At 35.0% G+C, this 22,811-nt stretch overlaps 2 protein-coding genes across 21 annotated transcripts in view; both read left to right on the forward strand.

Annotated features, from left to right (window-relative positions):
• The first annotated feature begins 304 nt into the window (after positions 1-304).
• Positions 305-16,748, forward strand: Naam (Nicotinamide amidase). Of its 14 annotated transcripts, none has more exons than XM_081993753.1 (9): positions 320-465; positions 2,071-2,115; positions 8,020-8,535; positions 9,331-9,510; positions 9,779-10,072; positions 10,767-11,145; positions 11,232-11,946; positions 12,009-12,184; positions 12,509-12,651. In XM_081993753.1, exons 1-9 carry the CDS (start codon positions 420-422, stop codon positions 12,642-12,644), a joined length of 2,487 nt encoding a protein of 828 aa, XP_081849879.1. In that variant the 5' UTR covers positions 320-419; the 3' UTR covers positions 12,645-12,651. The 14 variants fall into 14 exon arrangements, 12 of the variants coding, with proteins under 12 accessions (XP_081849880.1, XP_081849879.1, XP_081849877.1 ...); XR_014180844.1 differs by lacking the exons at positions 320-465; positions 2,071-2,115 and adding exons at positions 4,367-4,619; positions 12,669-13,922 and having other exon boundaries at positions 12,517-12,612; XR_014180843.1 differs by lacking the exons at positions 320-465; positions 2,071-2,115 and adding exons at positions 4,367-4,619; positions 12,669-13,922 and having other exon boundaries at positions 12,517-12,607.
• Positions 16,749-17,232: 484 nt separating this feature from the next.
• The window catches only part of GluClalpha (glycine receptor alpha 1), a 31,701-nt gene continuing 26,122 nt past the window's right edge, over positions 17,233-22,811 (forward strand). The window contains exons 1-3 of one of the 7 annotated variants that reach the window (XM_081993769.1): positions 17,233-17,594; positions 22,292-22,410; positions 22,718-22,785. In XM_081993769.1, coding sequence (XP_081849895.1) covers positions 17,539-17,594; positions 22,292-22,410; positions 22,718-22,785 — 243 coding nt within the window. In that variant the 5' untranslated portion in view covers positions 17,233-17,538. Of the gene's footprint in view, positions 17,595-22,291; positions 22,411-22,717; positions 22,786-22,811 lie in introns of those variants that run through there. The other 6 variants (XM_081993766.1, XM_081993767.1, XM_081993764.1 and 3 more) reach the window with 6 other exon arrangements.

A 22,811-nucleotide genomic window follows, 5' to 3' on the forward strand; every position in this document is an offset into this window, starting at 1 on the left:
TTTTAGAGTCAGTCAAAATAACATTTTCGATCACGTAAAGTCACGTGATAACTGTTAAATTTTCGGCTGCTTGAATATTAATTAACATATGCTTTGCCTCAAGGTGAAATTGTTTCCTATGACTATGATTTTAAAATTGGTAGGACTCACAAAATCACATCTATTATGTCACAACAGCCTAGACAAGCTTTTCTCTGTTCACAATCACAAATTAGCTTTACGTGGATATAAAATATTGTAGCCGGTAGTGTAGACACATACAAATTTACTTACGACTGCAGCGCCACCGGGCACCGGCAAAGTTCCGACATCACATCGGCAGTTTGACGTTTGATCTGTCAAATGTGAACTGAAATTTTCGGGCTCGTTGTGATGTGATATGTCGTTGATGTTGTAGTGAGAAGTTTAGTGGTGCCAAAATGGCAGAAAATGCACGAGATATCCCGGAACAAGCCAAGAATCCAGGTTAGCACAGTTTGTTAATGTTTTCCGGTAGTTTTGAAGCCGGTAGGGCTCCTTTAGATGGCCACCGGGGGGCACAGTCGGGTGGTAAAATGCAACGTTATATAAGTTACCCACCATCTGTGGGTCTCTTTGATTTTATTTCGGTCAGAAAACCGCGAATCGATTTGTTAAGGCTCTTATAGCTCTTATAGTTGCTGGGAGAAATAGATTGAATATTGAACGACCTTGTTCTCTGTGTAAAATTGACAACCAGGCAACATTTTTTGACACCCATTTGTTTTACAGTTGTTACCTCTCTTTGCCACCTTACTACATGCCCATAGTAGTCTCCCACTGACTAAACTACTTGCCACCCTGTCAGTTAGTCATATTCCTCATTTGAATCATATTTGCCCTTGTGAATTTTCTAGAACTTTCCAATTATTGAGCTTGTAATCACTTTAGCAAAAGCTTGGCCAAACAGACAAAAATAGAGGCTGATATAATAAGTGAAGTGGAACAAGCAAAATTATTAAAAGACCCCATGCATTTTTATCTTATCAGACACTGATATTCACCAAAACACCTTCCTGATAAATATTTTTGGCAAGCTAATTTATGCTATGAGGCAACAAACTTTTGAATTAAACCTGCATATAGTAGGCAAAGTCTAGTGTAGGGTTCTGGCATTAATTTCCATAAAGCCTACACACAATTGTGTAAATTATTAACAATTGGTTTTGAATCATGCTTCATTGTGTGAGTCAATAAAATAATTAAATATACTTGCCTAATGTGCCTAATCAAATGCATTTACAGCTGATTTATTATCTTGTTTATTGTAGGCAGCCCTATGTTTACTTCAAAGTCTGTATTAACTTCAAACACTACATTGCAAAACATGAGCAAAAAAACTTCCTGTAAAATTTAAAATTTATTGTAGTTTTCTCATGTCTATAAATAAAAAAGCATGTAAATCTTTACTACTTCCTCTACAAAAAGGATCAATTGCAGATCTGGCTGCTTGACTAAGTATTTGAGAGTTACCTATGTTCATTTTACCACCACAAGGTACATTATTTTGAATATTTCCTTCACACTATTAATCAATTCAAATTGGCTAACTTAATTGTCTAAACTGCTAATTTGCAATTCATTGTATGTACTCAACAGGCAGTTTTATGGTTTGCAAGCCCCTATATAGCACTAGTTGAATATTTATTCACTTCAGACCAGTGACCAAAACTTAGGAGTCATCTACACCTGTTAAAATTTTTTTGAAAGACTAAAAAGGTAGCTGAACCCCCTAAAGATATGCTAAGAATCTTGCTTGTGCTATTTTAGTTTAATAATCTATTCTGGGCTTCACTGCTAAATATACTTGTAATTGTCTCAGATGTGGTAAAGTATGAAAGTAGACATAGTCTTGTATACTGAACAGCCAAGACACAATTTTTAATACCAGTATAATGAGTACTTGAACTTCATTCATTAGGTGAAAATAGCATTGAAGTTCTGCCAGATTTGGTAAAGTTCAAGGACCCATAGCTGCACTTAGATACTTTCGATTTAGACAGTTTTATTGTCTTGGCTCTATATGTAACCTATTTATTTTGTCATTTTCAGATTGCCACCCCCTACATTTTTCTAGCTTTAATGTAGGGCAAGATGGTGAGATTATATGTTTATGTTGATGCTGGTAATAGTGGTAATGCAATAACAGCTAACAAAAATTAAAGCTGAAAGATACTAGTACAATTTTTTTTCCTATGAAAAAAAGAAAGAAAATTGAACCAACTGGTTTCTTGATGCATTAACACTTTTAATTCCTTTCAGGTGATAGAATTTACAGTTTTTAATTAAAAGTTAATTTTTATTGCAATAACAGCTTTTGTTAATAATGTTAAGAGCATGGTTTTGGTTTGCTGCATGTTTGTTTAAAGTTGTAAGGGTAAAAATCGTCACTGTTCATGACTTTTAATTCTTTAGGGATGAAATGAGTGTACCAGATCAATACTTATCACATGCAAATAATTGTGTCCATTACCGTAAAAGTGTTTATGATGATAAAGTACTTTGGGAGGATTCAACACTCTGACCTAAATATTTCTGCAGGACAAACGTTTTCCCAAAATAGACCTCTTTTAGGAATGCGCCATTTTACATTAGGCGTATTAATTAAATGGCCTCACCCATACATGATGATAGACTAGAGGTTGGCATGAAAATTACGTAAAAAGTTACGACTTTTGTTGTTTTTCAAAACTCCTAATAATTCCATCAAACCCAAACAGGTTTGGTGTCAAACCATTACATGGGTTAAAAGTTTTAACATGCAAATATCAATAATTATTCAACATGGTACCAGACCACCTAAAACAGTTACCTTGGAGGGCTGACCTTGCTAGAAATGTTGAGATCAGCCAGGTTGTTTTGGGCGGTCGGTTTAGAAGATGTCTGTTTTATGATTATTTTTTTGACACCATTGTTTAGGACACATTAAGTGTTATTAAGGTGTGTTTGGGTAAACTTACAGGAAACAGCTAGTCTGAGGTAGAAGGACATTTATTGATTTTCTGTGATTTCTTGAAAATAGGGGTCTTGTAAACATTAAGCATCCAGGAGTTTGTGGATGGATTTGGATTTGGTGGAGGAACCACAATTTACCTTCTGCAATGTTGTCAAGTATAGGCTTAAATAGCTTGTATAGGCTTAAACACTGTTATACAATGAGTCGTACAATTAACAGTGCAGTATAATTAGTTATAATTTATAAAAACAAGCTTTGCCACCTGTACTAAGCGCATATTTAGCTACCAAACATATTTTTATCAATAAAAACAATAAAAATCAGTTGAAGTATTAAATATTAATAACGAAAAGAAAACCGTCTGGCAACGCCGCATAATGCACAGAGGATAACTGATACTTGACAGTATGTACGTCAACTTCAGATGTCATTCAATGTTAGTTCAATTATTCCACCGATTTCCTGACACGTGAAGTGTGGTTCTTCCACCAAATTATCCTACATTTTAAGGATTTTTATCTCAATTTTCTGAAGAAAATTGTGAATTTACCGCAATAGAAGCCGTAATCTAACTGTTAAAAAATTAACGTAAAATTCGTGGATGCTTACTCTTTACAAGACCCGAAAATAGGACTTTATAGAGAGTGAAGGTTAGTTACATTTGACAAGATGACATTGTAACATACAGTCATTTTAGATTGAAAAAACACAACATACACACACACACATATTTAAGTCATCATTACCCTGTGTATTTCAAAATAGGTTATTTTTACATATTATTAGCTTCAATTAGGTGAATGTACAAAGTAGCAGAAAGAAGCACCTGAAATTCCAATGTTTCCTTATTTGTAAATCTATATGTACTAGATAAGAAACATTTTTAAAAAATTGGACTGTATAGGAAGATATAGTTACTCATGATACGTGAACATAGAAACGTATACAATATAATCGATAAATGAGCAAAGAATTATTTTTATACAGTGTCAATGCAAAATTCAGGCTGTAAAATGAGATAAATTTAGGTCAATTACGACAGATAAAGGTTAATCCTGCGACACATTTAGGCATTTATTTAATTTTGAAATACCTTTAGAGTCTTCTTTTTATCTAAGCTTATAATAGCAGTTATCAGAGTTCTATTTGCAAACATTACAGTGAATAAACTATACAATGGTGGTATTTAACAGTAAAATGGTGATTAAGACAGTGAATCATTTGCTAAGCGCAATTTTTGTGCGCGGAAATAGTCCATCCAAAGAAAAATGTTGATAGATAGTAGATGACCATCAGGGTCATTCATAAATGCAACAATGAAATCCGCGCAGGTTTGTCGAAATGTTTTGATCGTGTTTTATCTATGAACCGCGACCGTCGATAAACAAAATATGCCTCAGTCTTGTTGTGTAACTGTCAGAACGAATGTCGGAACACTCGGTACTCGATCGGGTTCCCGAACGGTTCGGAGCAAGTTGACGAGGGATGATGCGGTACCAAAACGAAAGTTTTAGTGAACACATCAATTGCATTCGAAGTATTTTGGTTAAAACTCTTTCTCAGGAAAATGTGTCTAAAAGTGACGTGCTTAAAGTTAGACAATATCATCATAGTGGTGGTTCCAAGCAAACCAAACATGATGTAGGTATGTAGAGGGATGCACTGCTGGTAAATTTCTATTGGTTGCTTGAAGTACTTCCTGGATGATAATGTTCTTGCATAAAGCACTTTTAATACATATTTTTTTAATTTCTAGTTATCAGAATTAACTTTTAGGTCATTCGTCATTTTCTTATCTCTATTTCTAAGCAAGTTTCATATGTAATGTATTTTGGTTTGTGAGTAATTATTATGGGTTGTTCACTGCTTTTTGAGGTCAGTTTTAATTGTATGTTATAAATAATTATTGAGGGTTAGATATGCAACAATTAATACAACAAAGTTAAATTCTGCTTTCACACTCTAAAGCTCCCAGATTAACTCAGAGGAACCTTTACCAATTTTAGTGGCCTAATTATCTTGACCCTTTCACTTTCTTCAAATTCATTCACCTGGAACAATAAGAAACCATAATCTGAAAAAGCATACCAAACTGGCGCTTTTTCTAAATAACAATATGGTTTTGCGTCCTTGATGCGTGCCAAGTGTTTGTGCACAATTAAAATAATAAATTAAAATTAATTAACTTTTTACGGCGCAGAATACCGGGTTACTCATGACATTGTGACGATCTGCAACACTCGGTTGTATTACCTTTCTTATCTTCGGAATTTCCTCACATGAGTAAATGCAGGATGTTTGTACTACTTTGCTTCTGTTATTGCTTATAACTATTAATTTGAACTTTCCTTTTATTACTGAAAGTGATCATTTTTGTAAAGAAATTTTGCAGGTGTTACCACGCACCCTGCATACCTTGGATATATGTCCCAATAAAATAAACAAATCTTAAGGTCATGAATGGCTTCAATAGCCTACTTTATTGACACCCACCTGTATAAAGTTAGTCAATGAGCTGGTGGTGTAACTTTGATTATTTATTTACAAGCCAATTAATTGTATTTTTTTTGTGTGGATTTACTGTAAAATCTTCCTTTGATCCCTATGGTAATTTAATTAGATTAATATAAATAAACAGATAACACTCTATAACGTCCAGATTAACAGCCACTTAACTTGAATTTGGGTTTTACCTTGCAACTGCAAAAACAGTTTTACGACATTTCTCGTTTTCTGAAAATAGGCACTTTTTGTTTACTTATCAATGTCATTTCCTTTGAAACAATAATTGCATGACTCAGTGTTGGAAAATGCACAGATTACAAGTTGCTGGTACTTTTAAATGTACAAAGCACATTTACAATGCCAATTTGCAATGCCTTCAAGTTAAAATGCGGCTGGTCAATTAATAATCCATTCAAGTCACCTGAGGGTCTTAATTCTTGCATAATAAAGATGCCTAAGCAGTATTTCAAAAAAGTGTTGGTCTAGGAAGTTCCTGTAGGCCACTGAAATGTCTTTATTGTTGGGTGTGAGATACAGATGTGAATACCCTCTTGGTAGGTGGTTTCTGCGTACCATGTGAATAGGTCACAGGATGTGGCAATAATCGATAATTCATCGAAAATCATCCTGCTGTCACAACTATATTTAGAAAACAAATAACGCCTGATCATTTTTTCATCGCAATCACTGTATTTAAATTAGCTGTTTATGCGTTACACGTAAAGTATCTGCGGTTGTTACTCAAGAATAATGTTAATTCGATTTTTATTTTGTCTTTGGTGGTAATGGTTTTAAATTATCACGTCAAACACAGCAGTTCCTGTTGGTATGAGCACTTTTTGGCAAATAAATGCATTTGGCAGTTGGTCAAAAGTGAAAACTAATTAAGGGATATAACGCAGTGAAAATGAAATAGGCACGTTTCAGGTAGGTGGGAAGGTCACTCGATCGACATTACCATTCAAACCATTAGCAGAAACTAGTCAGCTATTCCGTTTGTTTGGAAAAATTCAATTTCAATTTAAAACCCAATTCGAAGTAATTGCGCCACGCTGCTTCATAATAATCTGTACTTCCATGTATTGAGAATGCAATTTTGCAGAAACGACGTTTTTTTGAAACTGCGTTCTGGTTCACTAAAGCAATTTGTCATGCTGACTACATCAAATTCCAACATCTAAAATGGCCCAGTTCAAAGATCCAGGAAGATTTATTGTTTGGACACAAGTCCCGTTTACTACAAAATTTTAAAGTAAAAGTAATTTGTTTTTAATAGTTTAACCTTATTGACCAACCATGGCATTGGATGTCCAGTTCCTTGTATAGCACTCAATGCCGTTGAATTAGAGACTGAACGATTTTAATTCCTCGTTTAGCTTTTTCACGTAATGTCTTTAATTTGGCCTATAAATTGCACTTAACGCACTGCATATCTAAAGCAATTTGTAAGGCATCTCAAATATGACCTTTACCAAGCATGCTAGGAATTCTTAAGAAAAACGTTACGTAAAACTTGCATTTTTACTATTACTGTAATATTGTGTGTGATATAGGGACAGCTTGGTAGATATGTTACCCATATAAGGATTTTCTATACTTTTCTACTTGCGTCAGTACAATGCTTTGTACTAAACAGTGGCAGTGTCTAGTTTTATTAATGTATTGACAATTTCTAGGTCTCACAGTTTTTTGCTTTAATACTTATTTATACTGCTGATTAACTTCACTCTAAACTCATCACCTTGTGAATATTTTTTCCTTTTTAAATATTAAGGCCACCATTAATAGAAAAAAAAGTTCCTTGAAACATAACAATTGTTTGAAGCTCAATTATAAGAAATATGCCGCCGCTACTGATACACAACTATTTTACCTTGATGCGTGCCGCAAATCCTTTGTTAAGTTGATTTCGATATATCGAAATCACCTGTCTTCTAAAACATAGTTGATTGCTTTCCGGTTTATTGGGTTTAAGCGTCTTCACTCAGTTTTCTTGAAAATAGAAATCTCCACGTGGGTGCAGCCAACAAATGTTTATTCTAATTGAATTAGAGTTAGAAGTTAACTGTAAAACTGATTAGTGATATGTCATTAAGCGTAAACCGTAAATAACGATTTGTTCACACCGGCAAGAAAATTTTAGTAAAATTGACATTTTTAACGAGGTGAGAAACGTAAAACGTTCTAGTTGTATTTTTTAGTCACTTAAAGAAATATGAAACCCCCATGTGACGACCGTATTTCCTTAACTGGGTTTTATGTGAGTTTCCTGGATTGCCTTAGTATTCCATCAAAAGCGACACTGAAAGCAATTAAAAGAACTTTTTCCAAGTTTATTTTCGTTAAAAGTAGGAGTCGTATTGCACTTCGATCTCGGGTGTTCAGTTCAATAAACTTAGTGCCTTGTGTCAACACATACAAATACCCCATACTCGACAATGTTCTTTTTGTTGTCTTACCTTGCTGCTTACACTTGTACGTGTTTGATTGCCTAATCCACATTTTTAAACTTGTTGCTAAAATGCTCAATTGAATTTCAGCCGAGAAGGAATCCAAAATACGCTCTTTCAAGGAAAGGCAAAATGAAGAACGGCACAAGAAACTGGAGGAAATTAAAGCGCAAGCCATGGCTGCACAACGCTTTAAGGAAGAAAAAGAACAAGAAAGACGAAGGCGATTGGAAGAAATGCGTTTGAAAGATGACACTAGAAGACATCAAGTTGAGGAGCGGAAACGTGCTATAAACGATGCTGAACGAGACCGACTTGAATCGATTCTCAGAAGAAATCAAGAAAGAGAAGCTAGAATAGAGGCTAGAAGGAAGAACGAGCGTAGTAGCATCGTTTTTGCTTTTGGTTCTTCAACTCCACGCATGCTTGATCCGACGGATATTACGGTATCATTTTGGGGTCACCGAAGGGCCACTTCAACCCAAAATATTACATCAACTACCTCATCGGGCAGTTCGTTAACTAGAAGGCAAAGCGAACGGGATCTGGATACGGGTAGCAAGAAAAGGGCAACTTCAGCTGGTGGTTTGGAAAGAGCTGGAGAAAGTACGTACAATATACCATTTTGTTTAAAGGGGGAGTTACACTATGTGTGTTAGGTTAGATTAGTTGTTTGTGCCAATTTTGAATGTTGAATTAGATTTTTTGCATGAAGACACGTTCACAGCTGCACAGGAAGGTCAGCAAACAGTTTTTTTTGTGTTCTGTTCTTTCTTTCTTTAAAAGCTCCACAAATTTTTGGTTGCCCATAATCAAGTCTTGCTTGACAATGTTAACAGTGATTACACCGAGAAGTAGTAATCCTAGATTTAAAACTACAAAAATGTTGTTCACTGTTATGCAAAAAATGTTAAGGTTTATTCTATAGACAGGGTAAAGCACTTGCTAAAGAAAAGTTTTTTTATCAAATATGCATGCAAATATATCAGTTAAATCCATGTAAATGTAATACATTTAAATTTACAGAAATACACTTTAAACCGGCTGAAATATCTGATATAAGTACATTGTAAATGGATCAAGTACGGTTATATACTTCAGAAAGTACATTTTAGCCACATATATTTTGGTGCAAGATATGATTTAAACTTGATTGCGTTATTTGTTGTAATTGTCTTCTAGGCACTAGACCCTCACTTTAAATATACAAGTAGTTTTATTAACCTTTAATTTTTCTTGTCTCGAACCAGCGTGCAATATCTATATTATAGATATAATTACAATTGCGACTTAACGCTAATTTCTAAACATTTTTGATTTGGTTGCAACTTATTTGGTGTAAAATTAACTAAAGATTTAAGTAAACTTGTGTAAAGGCTAGTAAGGAAATTTCGGTTCAAGTTATTAGGAATGAAGGCAATCCTAGAGGTCAATTTTTAGGTTTGACAAGTCCGACGACGCCAGCAGGGTGCGCAAGCGGTTACTTGGGCAGACGCAGAACTGATTTAGTTCCCACGATACCTTCGAGGGATTCGTCGTTTAATTCGTCTGGCTCCCGCAAGTCACTCATCCATTCTCCAGGTACAGTGCTCGTTCTAAAGCTTTTATTGACTGGATTAACCGTGTTGTCGTTTGATTGAATTTGCTTGAACATTTTGTTGGAATGCTTTTATTTATTTATATTTAACGGAATGTAAGAACGATTGTCTTTTTCTATTACTGAGAGTCGGTTTGAAGTCGGAAAAGTTCAAGCCAGCTTCTTAGTTAGCCTTAAATTTACGGAATGCTTAAATGCCTTTAGCAGTAGTAGCCTAAGAAGCAGTTTGAGAATAACAAAACTAAACTATAGGTAGGGCCTATTCAATGTCTCGCTTAGACCAGCTCGCTAAGCCAAGGAAACCAATATTGCCGGCCCTAGACGAATCCAGTATGGCCCCCAAGAGCTCAGTGACTCGTAGTATGAGTCACTTAGCTCACGTGGGTACTAAACTGAGTCCCCGCAAACTTCTTAACAAGGCGGATAGTCGGAGTATGCATCAACTTAGCCCGGATGGACCTGTGGCTCCCCCTAGAGTGAACAGAGCCACTCAATTGAGGCAGCAAAAATTACTTTTGGCTCAGCAATCAGGCAGTACCAGCGAGGGTACGACTACTTATCATATTGTCGTTCTAGGCGATGGTTCTAGTGTTGCTCTTCTTATCGTTAACTTTTTTGGGCCAGTTGATAACTTTTAGGGTTTAAGGTTTTTGTAGATTTCCTTCTTTCGGGGTGATTGTCACCCCGAACATTGTGTTTCGTAAACTCATCAGTTTGCTGTAAAAAGCCAGGTTTAACATATAAAAACATTGTAATAACGTCGCCTTCTAATACTCATCTGATATCCCTGCTTACTTTAACAAATCTAACGCTTGAAATATAATTTGTGAAGCTTTTAATAACTTGTGTTTTTCTTTATTTTAGAATTATGTTTTTTTTGTGGTGGTGGACGTATTAATCAGCCTGTGCTGTAGCCAAGTACATTAGCACTTTGCACTTTACACTTTTAACATCTATGCTTTCTGGTATTCAAATTTTATAGGGCTTTGCCAGATTTACTTTCAGTTTGTTCATAAGTGGTAATGTTATTAGTTGGTACACATTTTTGATTCTTCAAAGTAAACAATTATCTTGCAAAACCCTGAATACTCTCTACATGTAAACAGCTTCTAGAAGCACAACTAAAAAGTAAAGTGCTTGAGTAGTACTAGTAGAAATTGTCTGGGGTATTTAACCAGTAACCTTGGGGAAATTAATCATTATTCCCACTAAATACTAAGTCTTTTTTCTGGTTTTATAGCTTCATCTAGACCGAGCAGTTCCATGAGTCACCAAAGCACAAACAGCGTTACAAGCTCTGTGAACGTGCGACATCGTATTTATAGTACTCCTCGTAAGCCTCGACCCGCTAGCATTCACGTTACGGGGGTAACGCATGACTTAAAAAATAACGATAAAGGCGACAAGCCTCCAATCCCTAAAACTCGAAAGTCTTTGTCCAAAACCAACACCTCTGAGAAGATCGACAAAGGCTTGCCTAGAAATAAGCCTGCTATTAAGTCACCCAGTGAGGAAACTGCTCCCAAAGTTGTGGGGGTTGATAAGAAAGAATTTAAACCACAAGAACCACCCCAATTTAAGGAAGTTAAACCACCTGCACCTGATGCTGTAGAAGCTAAGTAAGTGTGTTTTGTGTAGTAAAATTAACTAACTACAAATTTTTAACAAATGTTGCATTATCTATATTGGTACCAAACTTTTTTAGGGAAGCAGCACCTGTACCACCAGTTGAGGAAAAAGTGAAACCTGCTGAAGGTCTTGCGGAAGTCAAAGAAGTTCCTCCACAGCCCGAGCCTCAACCAGCCGTCCTATCACAGAATGTCAACCAAAACTTTATAGAAGCCGAGAAAAGTGCTAGTGAAGAAGCGGCTGTTGCACCACCTGTTTTACAGCAACCTGTAGAACCACAGCCACCTTTAGTAGATGTGAGCGAACCAAATGAAGTAATGACTACGTCTATTTCAAAGCCTAGAATCACTACCGAAGAAGAAGCCAAAGCTGCTTTAGCAGAAAAGCGTCGTCTAATACGAGAGGAGGCTGAAAGACAGGCTGAGCTTGAACGTCAAAGAATTGAGGCTGAGCAAAAAGCTGAGTTGGAAAGACAACAACAAGAAGAAGAGCAAGCTAGGCTTTTAGCTGAAATGCAAAGGCAAGCTGAACAGGAAAGGTTGCAGGAAGCTATCCGTGAAGCTCAGAAGAGAGAAGAAGAAGAACGTCTTAGAAAAGAGGAAGAGCTAAGACAGAAGCAGTTGAAGGATGAGGCTGATAGAAAGGCTAAAGAAGAGGCTGAGAAGCAGAAGATCGAGCTTCAGAAAAAACTAGAGAATGAAGAGAAGGAGAGAGAAGAGCGTAGGAGAAGAGTAGAGATGATTATGTCGAGGACTAGAGGGAAGGCCAACGCTAACCTGGCGTCTCAGCAGGTGAGTTAAAAGAAGAGGAATCTTGAAGATGGGTGAGTGTGACCGAGTTGTTGTGTTGGCAGAATTCTCAAGATAAGAACGAGAATGCATCCGAGAACAAGCCCCAGAACGAAAATGAGCTTAACATAGAGAATAAAGTCAATGATAATAAGTTGAACGGAACGAAACAGGAGAACGGAACTGAGGATTCCAGTACCAAGAACGGCAAAGATGTTGACGTTGGAATTGTCGACAATATGTATGTATCGCTGGGAAGTTAATAAATTTAAAGTGCAATTTTCACATAAAATTAGAATGGACTTAACGTAGCTGTAAATTTAATCTTAGGAGTTTATTATATTAGCAAGCCTTTGCAACTGCGAATGAAACGTGGACTAGTTAGAGGTTTTTCTGAAATGATGATGATATTCCGTCCATTTTTGTCTAGAATTGATTGTTTGATGAAAGGGTTGCAAGGGTGGTTTGAGATTATGCAACGCTTTGCCGTTGTCTTGGGAACTGGGAAAGAGTTGCATAACTGACAATCGTAAGGAAAAAAAGATGATAAAATAGAGGTTTGTAGAATTCCAGATGAAAGTGTAAAGAATGCCAACACAGTAGTGGACACGATAAACGCGGATTCGTTAAACTCGAACAGCGCATGGCAGACTCCGAGTCAGCAGTACGGTAACCTGCAAGTATGCAATAACAATAGTTAAAAATTGATTCGCCGTTGTTTTCAGATTCTTAGATGTGAGCTGAGCTCGGATTGCTCCCAGTAAGATTATTTAATAGGTATAGCCCTTGTCCTAACGATTTATTTAAACAAAAATCAATCCCAGACTTACATCTAGTGTGTGTGTATAGGTGTATAACAAATTTCTTTACGTTATATTTTTTTGGTTATTTCACGTTCTAAAGCTTTATAGTGACAACTTACTAATTTCATCGAGGGAATTGACTACTTAGCTCTTTGGGAGGGTTCTTTAGTTAGGTCATTTTTGTACTTTTATGCCTGTTATGCCTTGATAATGGACGGTTGTATATTCAAGTGATAGAGTAATTATTTATGAAGCGGCGTCTTGTTTTTTACTCGATTCCCGTATTATGTTGAATTGGTTGAATTTGACTTAGTCAAATTCGACGTTCTGGCTAGAGACTGCTGATTTTGACTGCTTAATTATTTTAAACTCTCGTAGTTATTCGCAGTTAATTCTTGTGTATTATTATTGTTAATTCGGCTGGGACAGGGATAAAATTGTTAGTTAGTTTATTGTAATCTATTCGAGGGAGTATATGAGTCAAATGTCAGTGTAATTTCTGCGCCAGAATACTTCTTCCAATAATCTTTTATTAACAACTCGGTCTATACTAGTCATCTTGTATGTTAAAATTGTTGTATAATGTTATCTAATATGCTCTATGCTGTCCTGTGCGACGGTGTGGTCACCGACACGTTTTTATTATATTAAAGTTTGCATTTTATAGTTTTAAGTGACAAACGCGTATTGTCATTTATATGGGGAAATGGTAATTTTTGTCGCATCACTTTTAAGTTTCTCGTTTCGATTTTCCAACTTAAAGCATTTCAATTAAGTTCGTTCTTTTATTGTCGAACCTCTATATGAAGCGAAAATCGATGTGATAAACTCATCTAAAATAATGTCGTGAAATTTCTAGGAACACTCTTAGCCTCTTACCTAGTTTTTGTATAGCTACTAGGAAATATAGCTAACGTTGACTGTGACAGACGAAACTGATAATAAATTTGAAAACCAAATAAATCGATATCTCGAGAATATGGTTTTATTTAGTTTTCTGGTAACTCGTCATTCGTAATATTTATATTATTGTATCCAAATATTGAAAATAAAATTTATCGTCAGGCAATTATAGGTTCATATCTTAAATTGTAACCTTAATAATAACTAAATTGCGGTCCTTTTCAATTGCTTGTTAAAAAGTGCTTAATAAATGTAAAATTTATTTATGATGTATGTGGAATTTTTTTTTTCTTTAACGATACCCTTGAGGACCCTCCTACTCTTTGCCTGTTTCTCCTTCCTCAAATTGAATTCTGGAATATTGTTCGGAAATTTTCACATTGCCCGAACATATTCCACCCCTTAATTCATTTGATACTTTTTTTGATCTCTTGAAACAATGACAGTGCACAGTTAATTAATCATTTATTGATCTGCCTGCTCCTAATAATGTTAATGGATATCACTAATAATGTTAGTGGATCAATAGCGAAACCTTCCTCCTTTACTGATTATTTTCTAACTACAATATTCCAGGTTTCTGCGGCAAACTTCTCTGTTTCACACTGGTGTGGCACCACTAGTATCCTTTGAAAATAATCTTCAATTTTCACAAGTTAACTTATTACAGTAATTAAATAAGTCAATATTGTTTTTTGCAACAGGACAAATTTTATACCTCTAAACTAATAAACCATTATTTTGTACTTATAAGATTCATAATTTGCTCAAGCATGATGATTTACTAAAACTTCAGGTTCAAATTCAGTGTTTTTGTATCCAGCATGGAAAACTGCAGCTTTTGCACAGGAGATATCATCACTCACATTCTTCTTATTCTATGCTAAACTGAATTAAAGAACAAAACACATTTTTCACAAAAAAACTGATTGAAAAGGTGGTCTAAAAATGGAACAATTTACTCCGGACAAAGAGGACGGTGCCAGGACGTGTCACTGTGTATGCGAATATTCCTGCTTTCCTGTCGGTCCGAGAAATATTTCCTCCTACAATCCTCACTATGTAGGTCGTTTTGGTGAGTTGGAATTTACAACTGTTTGTTGCTTTTTGTTTTGTGTTTCGTTACTGTAAATTGCTCCCCAATTCCCAACTATAGTTGGTATGGACGCTTGTTACCAGGCTTTCGACAAAGATGGGTAAGAAGTTATGGTAATGTTTTATATATTGTGTGCAAAATTGAATTTTTATTAGGGATGGTTATTTAAGTGTTGACGAGTTTAGGTTGTTGACTAGGGCTTTGTTTAGGAATGATAGAGGGAAAATCTATCACTTGGAGGAGCAAAAGTTGAAAGATATTTTTGTTGTTTTTGATACCAACGATGATGGACGCATCGATAAAGATGAGTTTGCTTTTTGCTGGAACCACTGGATAAAAATTGTATGCTTAACTTACATATCAAGTTGTATTTTTGGGCTCAGAAACAAATTTACCTCGCATCTACTCAAATTATTTTTTGCAGATTGTCAGGCCTATATCCGCATTTTTGATAGTTGACGTGCAAAATGACTTTATTTCCGGAACTCTCAATATTAGCAACTGCTCCGCCCAACAAAACGGTTTATAATTATGAAGTATTGACTTTCAGTGTATTAAAATAGTTATTTTGCAGGTTTGGACGTAATCGACCCAATAAACAAACTTCTAGACACAGTTAAATTTGACGCTGTTTTCTACTCTTTAGATTGGCACCCTAGCAATCATGTTTCCTTTATAGAAAACATCGGAGAAAGAGAATTAGATCCCAACAGCCCTGTAACAGCTGAAAACGCACAAACCTACGATACGGTGGTTTTTAAAGGAAATCCACCACAAAAACAGAGATTATGGCCTAGACATTGCGTTCAGGATACTTGGGGTTCAGAACTCCATAAAGACTTGAAGGTTATCATTTTGACATTGTGTTTGTTGAGGTCTTAACTTTGAAATGTGCGCAGGTGATGGAGAATGCAACTAAAGTTTATAAAGGCACAAACCCTGATGTTGACTCCTATTCGGTGTTTTGGGACAACAAGAAAATGACAGACACCACTTTGTGTGCTCAACTTCGTATGAAAAACGCCACTGACATTTATATTTGTGGATTGGCCTATGATGTTTGTGTTGGTAATTTATTTTATTTTTAATTCGGTTGAAGTTTCTGGCTTATGTGTGTTGATGATAAATAGGAGCTACTGCTGTGGACGCTTTGGCTATTGGATATCGCACCATTCTTCTGGATGATTGCAGCCGAGGCGTGGATTTGACCGATATCGAGAAAACTAAAAACACTGTAATTACTAATAATGGAGTGATTGTCGGTTCCTCTCAAGTTAAAGCTATGGTGGAAGGGAGAGATCGAAGACCTGAGTTAGGATACAAATTAGCTATGGAGCTGAAGTTTACTTTGAGTGAACAAGCAAACTAGGCAATTTAATTCCTTAGGCGCTGAAACTTCTGACGAGAGTGTATACGTACTTCATTATTGTTTCGGCTCTTATGAACATTATATGTGTAGGTGACTAGATATACAAGGAGAATCTTGATGCTTGCTGGCCACAACATGAAACTTTGAGATAAATGCCAATCATACATCCTTAAGTTATGATTATCCTTATGGCATACTTTGCAATTCCTAATGGTTTTATTTCTCGCTTATTTAAATACATTTTAATTCTATTACCACTGCGTGTCTTATTATTTTATTATAGCGGTTTTCATGGAAAAATTCAGTGCAAAACTAGTTAGTTGGAAACTTTCTGACGTGTTGGTGACAAAATTTAAACCGTTTTAAGGAAATTCAAAATATTAGATCTTAATTGTAGTTAATTTTTGCCAGACTTCTGAATTTCTATTAATTTTCTTTGCTACATTTGTTTGTCTGCCAAAATATTTATTACACTTTGGTTTTTATTTCAATAAATATTATTTCTTATTTCTAGCGGCAGATGGATCCACCTTCCTCTTTTCTTAGTATATAATATACAGACACTTAATGATGATCGCTTGTTGTGTACTATCCAACCTTAAGAAATTTTATTAAATAAACCTTTTTACAATCCTCTGTGGTCTCTTTTTCGTCTAGCCATTTGAAATTTTAAATCTCAAGAGAAAGAAAGTTTTGTGTTTAAATGTGTCTCCTGTGAAAGCTACTGTAAAATTCTGGTTTAAACGTCCCCTCTGCTCTCCATGGAGGTAAAATAATAGTTTTCTAAAGTGCAGTTGTAACTAACGTATTTTATTGTCTTCTTTAAAGATTCCAATTTACGAGGCAAATTGTCGCCAACGTGTTTGGATTTAAATTAAAGTTGTGTTGAAATGGTGGGTGAACTCGGGGAAAAACCTGGCACCGCCAACACCCTGAGTGACGTCGGAATTACGGGAATTAGGTCAAATATGACGTCATAACCTAGCCTCCAATAGTGAGGCATAATTGGGTCATAGTTTTGAGTAAAAAGTTTTTCGAAATCAATTTCCGGGATCATAAAATAGTAAATGATAGTTATACAACAAAAGACCGAAACATGTTAAAAGTAGCACCGTATGCAAGTCGCGCGAAATTTGGGACGTAACCGGAGGAAACGGGCGAGAGTTTCATTTTGAGTGAAAATTTGAGAGCGCGTTGTGGAGAGTAACAGCGCCGCTGCTAAAGCGATCAATATACATTTGGACCGTCCCACCTCTATCCACAAAATCAGACTAGGTTCAGTTGAGGTAGACAGCAGTCAGTTCTGTCTGTAGCTGAATGTCCGCCAGTTCAAAACACGACGATTATTTTCATCACACCCGAACATGATTCAAAATAATTAGGGTTGAAAAGCTCTTATAATTTTTTTTTTAAGGTCCAGTGCGATGTTTTGTAATTTGTTCATTTATACTGTTTTGCTCCAAGTTATCTATGTCGATATGTAAGTAAACAACTTTGCTTATTTTGTAGTATTTTGACTTGCATAAAAGTGCACTTTTAAAATTTATTTTTCAATCAATTTTTTTTTTATTTAAACAGTTGTATGCAACCATATGTTTAGAATGTTTCAATTTATTTTTGGGCTAAATGCATCGCAGGTAATAATTCATTTTGTTTAGACACTTAGCCAAAATGTTGTTTTTAGAATTAGGTGGACACATTAGTGGTCAGTTTTTTTGTGAACTATTTATACATTATGGAACGTGGAGTTTCATTCAAAACTGAACACAAAATTAGGGTACCCAAAAAATAATTAATGTTTAATCTAGCTAATAAAGCCTTTATAATCCTTAGATGTTCCACCTATTATTTCATTGTTTTCCCATGCAGACCTTTCAGTTTAAATTTCTATTAATAGTATTTTACATTAGCATCTTTGGGTCAACGGTAATTAATATTTTAGTTATTTCTTTATTAATTAAACCATTCATTTGAGAAATTCTGTTATTAAAGAGTTCAACGTCCTGCAGGTGGATTCACTTTTACGATTTTAATTTTCTGTGGAGTGAGTTTAATATTTCTCTCCGAATATCTTCTTAATTCGTTTTGAGTGCAGTTTCGATAACAACTCCAGCGTTATTTTAGGATCTTTGGAGAAAAATAATTTTATATATTCGTTCGTTGAATTTATTGGAGGTATGCTGGTCGTGTAACTGTGTTTATGTGTCGTTTTGATAGATTTATTAGAGTTTTTTTGCCAAATTACCTGGTAGTTTATGATGAGTTACTATATACAGGGTGTCCGATAAGTAATGGTAAATAATTTAATGGCGTATTTATTGGGTCAAAATAATCCGATTTACCATAACTTACCTCAGACCAAAATTTTTTCAATTTTTTTTTCCTCGTACATGCATCGCACCGAATACTTTAATTGCAAATATCTCGAAAACTATTGATCTTAGGGATACCAACAAGGTATACCTTTTTTGTTTAGAACATATTCAAATTTATATCAAATTTGTCACTCTCAAAAGGCCCCAAATTCATAATTTCAGAAAAAAACACAAAAGTAATTTGAAAATTTGATCCCCTGTATTTTTGTTTCCGTTGACTTTTCGTCTGAGTTAAGTTGTCGTAAATCGGATTATTTTGACACCGCCATTAAATTATTTACCATTACTTATGGGACACCCTGTATACAGTTTGTTATCCGATTGCAATTCAATTTTGAGAATATGTGAAATGCTACCGGAGACCCATTTTAAATTTAGTCAGGATGTTACAGAAAATTGTGGCTTAGTGAAGTTTACCTGAAAAATCACAGACCTAATTCATAAAAAATTAAAATTGATGTGCAACTAATTTATAGTTGAAACGTAAACGGTACACGCTAGATGTGTCATTCATTTAACAAATCTTTGTTATTAAAAATAGAACTATCCAAAAATGCAATAATATACAGGGTGTTCCATTTAAAAAATACAAGTTTTCCATACCACAATGTTCTGTGATTCCCTGTAAGTCCCGTCTAATTTTGCTAAAAATGTGGAATGGGTTCAATATTGTTGATTTTTTTGTTTTAATGGTTCTGTGCAGAAGATATGTTCTCTGTGACACTGAATAACAAAATAATGCTTTTAGATTGTTTGCTTACAATTTTTCAATTATTTTTGGCTCCTTTTTGTTATTTCAATATATACAAATTTTATTTGAATAATTCTGATCAATTTTCATACCTCACCTTATATGTTTCTATCATTTTGATTTTCACATGGTTGATTTGGTTTAACTTTCCCATTATGGTAAAACTGAAGTGTTTTTTTGTAAAGGATTGTAATAAATATTTTGTACAATTCCTTTCTAGCAGTAAAAAATTTGTTTCTAAATTGACACAACTATAATAAAATAGACACAAAATCATTTTCGTGCCCTGATTTGCGTCCCCATACATTCTGTCACCTAGCCGTGAATTTTATGCTATATTCAGTTATTTATTGTGCCGTAAACCACCAGGATTGTGAAACTTGTGACCCAGAAATACATTCGAGCCTCGAACAGCTCTAAAAGATTAAAAGGAATTCTCTTTCCATCTAATTAAGTAAATATTGAGTTCTAGATTATTGAGGTTTTTTAGTATTCTGAGTGTTCTCTCCAAAGATTATTAAATCTAGAGATTTTAATTAATCCCCCGGATCGTGGGGTCTCTTTTAATATTCCAATGGCTATAATACCGACGTTGCAGTATTCCGACATTTTTGCAGATTATGCTGCAGATGGTTATTTTAGCACTTAACAAAAGGGGAATATTCTTTGCTGCTAGAATATGGTTGAAGTATAGAATATTTCAGATGGATCGATTTCTCAATTTAGTGAAAACGGTTTAATACCCAAATTGCTCAGATGCCTTTAGTGCTTAAAGTGGAAATATTCCGAAATGCGGCTTTCTAGCAAGATCGCTTTAGCGATATATCGATACCTAAAATAACCATGCTTCACCAGAAATAATTAATATTTATAAGGTTTCCGAATATTAATGCACTTTTTGCTGCTTTGTTTTTGTCGTTAATTTATTCGTTTGCGTTAATTGATTTCAGAATTTTTAGCAAGCAAAAAGTTAATTAGTTTTTCCTAAGAACTACTCGCTTTTATGTTGCACACTTTTCTTAACAAATAATTGAAAAAAACATGAAATAAAAAATATTTTTGTTATAAGTCTGGGTATCTACCGTTGCTATTCTGGTTTGAGTTATTCAGCAGTAAATTTGTATTACGTCAGTAACGATATTTTTAACATGCTTTTGAAATAAAAAATAATAATGGAAAATTTCTGTAAGTTGTTTCGGTCCAACAACAATTAATTTCTAGCCTGTAATGACACTACGTGCCCCAGCATGATTTCTTATCAATATCATAATGATGGTAATCTTTCGCATATCACAATGGAGCCTTTTCAGTGCGTTCTGACCTTGATTTTTCAACGTGCTGGTTATTAATTCTTGGATGATGGTCTCATTGTTACAGCTTATTACAACGCTAAAAATGCGGCCAATATAAAAGTTGAGGGTAACATTGGTAGTCTCCGTGATGACGTTGCGATTCGCCTTTAGGAATTTAGGTCAAATATAGGAAAATGTTTTTCATAATCAAAACAAGGGAGCAAGAACCTCGAAACGCCTGGTTTAGTAAACAATAAAAGTTTTCACTTTGGACAAAACCTCTCTTAAATTTACCAGACCGACATGGACTTTTCAATTTTGCTGTATTAGAGATAAAATCAGTAGGAAATAATTTCTGTGAGTGATAGCTGGATTTCTTTTGGGTATTTTTTTTAATTGGAAAAACGTACACCTGGAACTGGATATGGAGCACTATTAGGAACTAGGCCGTCCGGAAAACAATTAATCGGAAGGCAATTTTGCCATCAGCGCTAATTCTGTCTAACCCAGCAATCCAACCATTTAATCCCGGATGTTCCCTCCTATTACTTTATCGTTTGTGCATGTTGGATCTATATTTGAATTTTTTATTGCCTTCTAATTAGTATTTTATTGACAACTTTTCAGTAAGCTATCTTTGTATATTGTAGTAAGACGCTCAACACGCTTTGAATTATTTATTCCCTTGCAAACTTCGTAAAACTATGATGTGCCATGTATACCTTATTAGCTTAATAATCTGCATAGAGCCGAGTCGATGGGGTTATAAAAGTATTTTAAATTTAAAATAGCTTCTAAGAGAATAGAGGAAGGAAAATGTACTATTACGCTCTATCTCTAAATAGTGAATACGGATCAAATAGAACTCCTTTGTTTCGATATTTAAATTTATGTGATCAAAGATTCATTCATGAAGTTTTGAGATGCAAAATAATCACATTAAAGGATTACTCCCTCAATGTATTATACATGAGATTACTTTTTCAGTGTGTTTTTTTTGTGGGTGGTGTTATAAGATATCCATCAATAAAATCAATGTTTGGTTGTAGTAATTTGATACCTCCTAAATCAGACGGAACTTAAATCAACAAAATTTGAGATTTTGATTGCTTAAAGAGTAATAAATCATGTTTTAAGTTAAAATGTTGTGTTAGGTGGTTTTGTGTGTTAATATTTGCCAAACACAGGTTTTTGTCATAATTTTGCATTTTTTAACTGACTTAGGCTATTCTTCAAATTGCAAGAAAGAAGGCTCTGGCCTCATTCATTTTGACGCTCTGTTGATTTGGTAGAACCATTGACTAAACACCAAGTATCTAGAAGTAACAATACGCGACAAGAGATGGAAGTCGCCATATTGGTTTGCCACTTTTAGGTGCCCATTTGTCGCACAGTGAAATTAATGTAAAGGGCAAAGAGGTGAATAGACTCAAAAAGTTGACTTCACAGCTGTTTACTAAACTACATCTCACTATTATTGTTGTAAATCGAGTAATTAATAATAAAGAGTATAAAGAAGATGTAGACTTGACATGATATCTGACAGTGCCAACCGGAAATTGACCTATGCAAACACCACTTTTGTCCCCTGCTAGGTTTACATTCTTTATATTCATTGAGTATAACAAACTTACGTCATTGTGACATCACTCCGCTCCATGGAGTGTCAAAACAAACGGAGCCTCTGTTTCACGCTCTGCTTTCTTATCTAATAAATTGAGTAAAAAGAGAAATTTAAAAAGGGTTTTTTTTATTACAGCTGTTATGGCTCAACCCAAAAAATTAATTTTCGGGAGAAGGAAAAAGAAATTCTGGATCAGATCCTGGGTCCGGGACGTTACGACGCTAGGATACGACCTTCTGGAGTAAACGGGACAGGTGAGTGATAAATTTCTTTATTTATCAACCGTAAGTAGGGCAGCGATGAGCGAGCGAGAGAGCATAACCAATGAACAACAGGTGTTGATATCAACAATTGTTTCCTTAACTTAGTCATAAATCTGTGTCACATGAGTTCGAGCTACAAGATTCGGGGGGGAAGGGGGTAATAAAGGACCTGTAAGACTGTTCTGTTGAAACAGAAATTCTGAATGATTCGAAACGGTGTCAGATAATTCGGTATTTAAAAAATCTAAGTCGAGATTTCAGAGAAAGAACGAAGGTATAAAACCCCTCATGTCTGTAGATGGACCTGCGATTGTCCGGGTTAACCTGTTTGTTAGAAGCATTACCACCATAAGCGACATTAAGATGGTAAGTGGAGGTCACCCCGTTCTTGT

The sequence above is a fragment of the Ips typographus genome, linkage group LG16 (genome assembly GCF_016097725.1).
Source record: "Ips typographus isolate SLU linkage group LG16, UJ_Ityp_2.0, whole genome shotgun sequence".
Classification (NCBI taxonomy): domain Eukaryota; kingdom Metazoa; phylum Arthropoda; class Insecta; order Coleoptera; family Curculionidae; genus Ips; species Ips typographus.

Coding starts and splice junctions, on each gene's coding strand:
- Naam (XM_081993749.1), top strand. CDS start 4,460: ATGATGCGGTACCAAAACGAAAGTTTTAGTGAACACATCAATTGCATT. Junction 11,146..11,231: donor CCTGATGCTGTAGAAGCTAA/GTAAGTGTGTTT, acceptor AAACTTTTTTAG/GGAAGCAGCACCTGTACCAC. Junction 12,185..12,508: donor GTTGGAATTGTCGACAATAT/GTATGTATCGCT, acceptor AGAGGTTTGTAG/AATTCCAGATGAAAGTGTAA.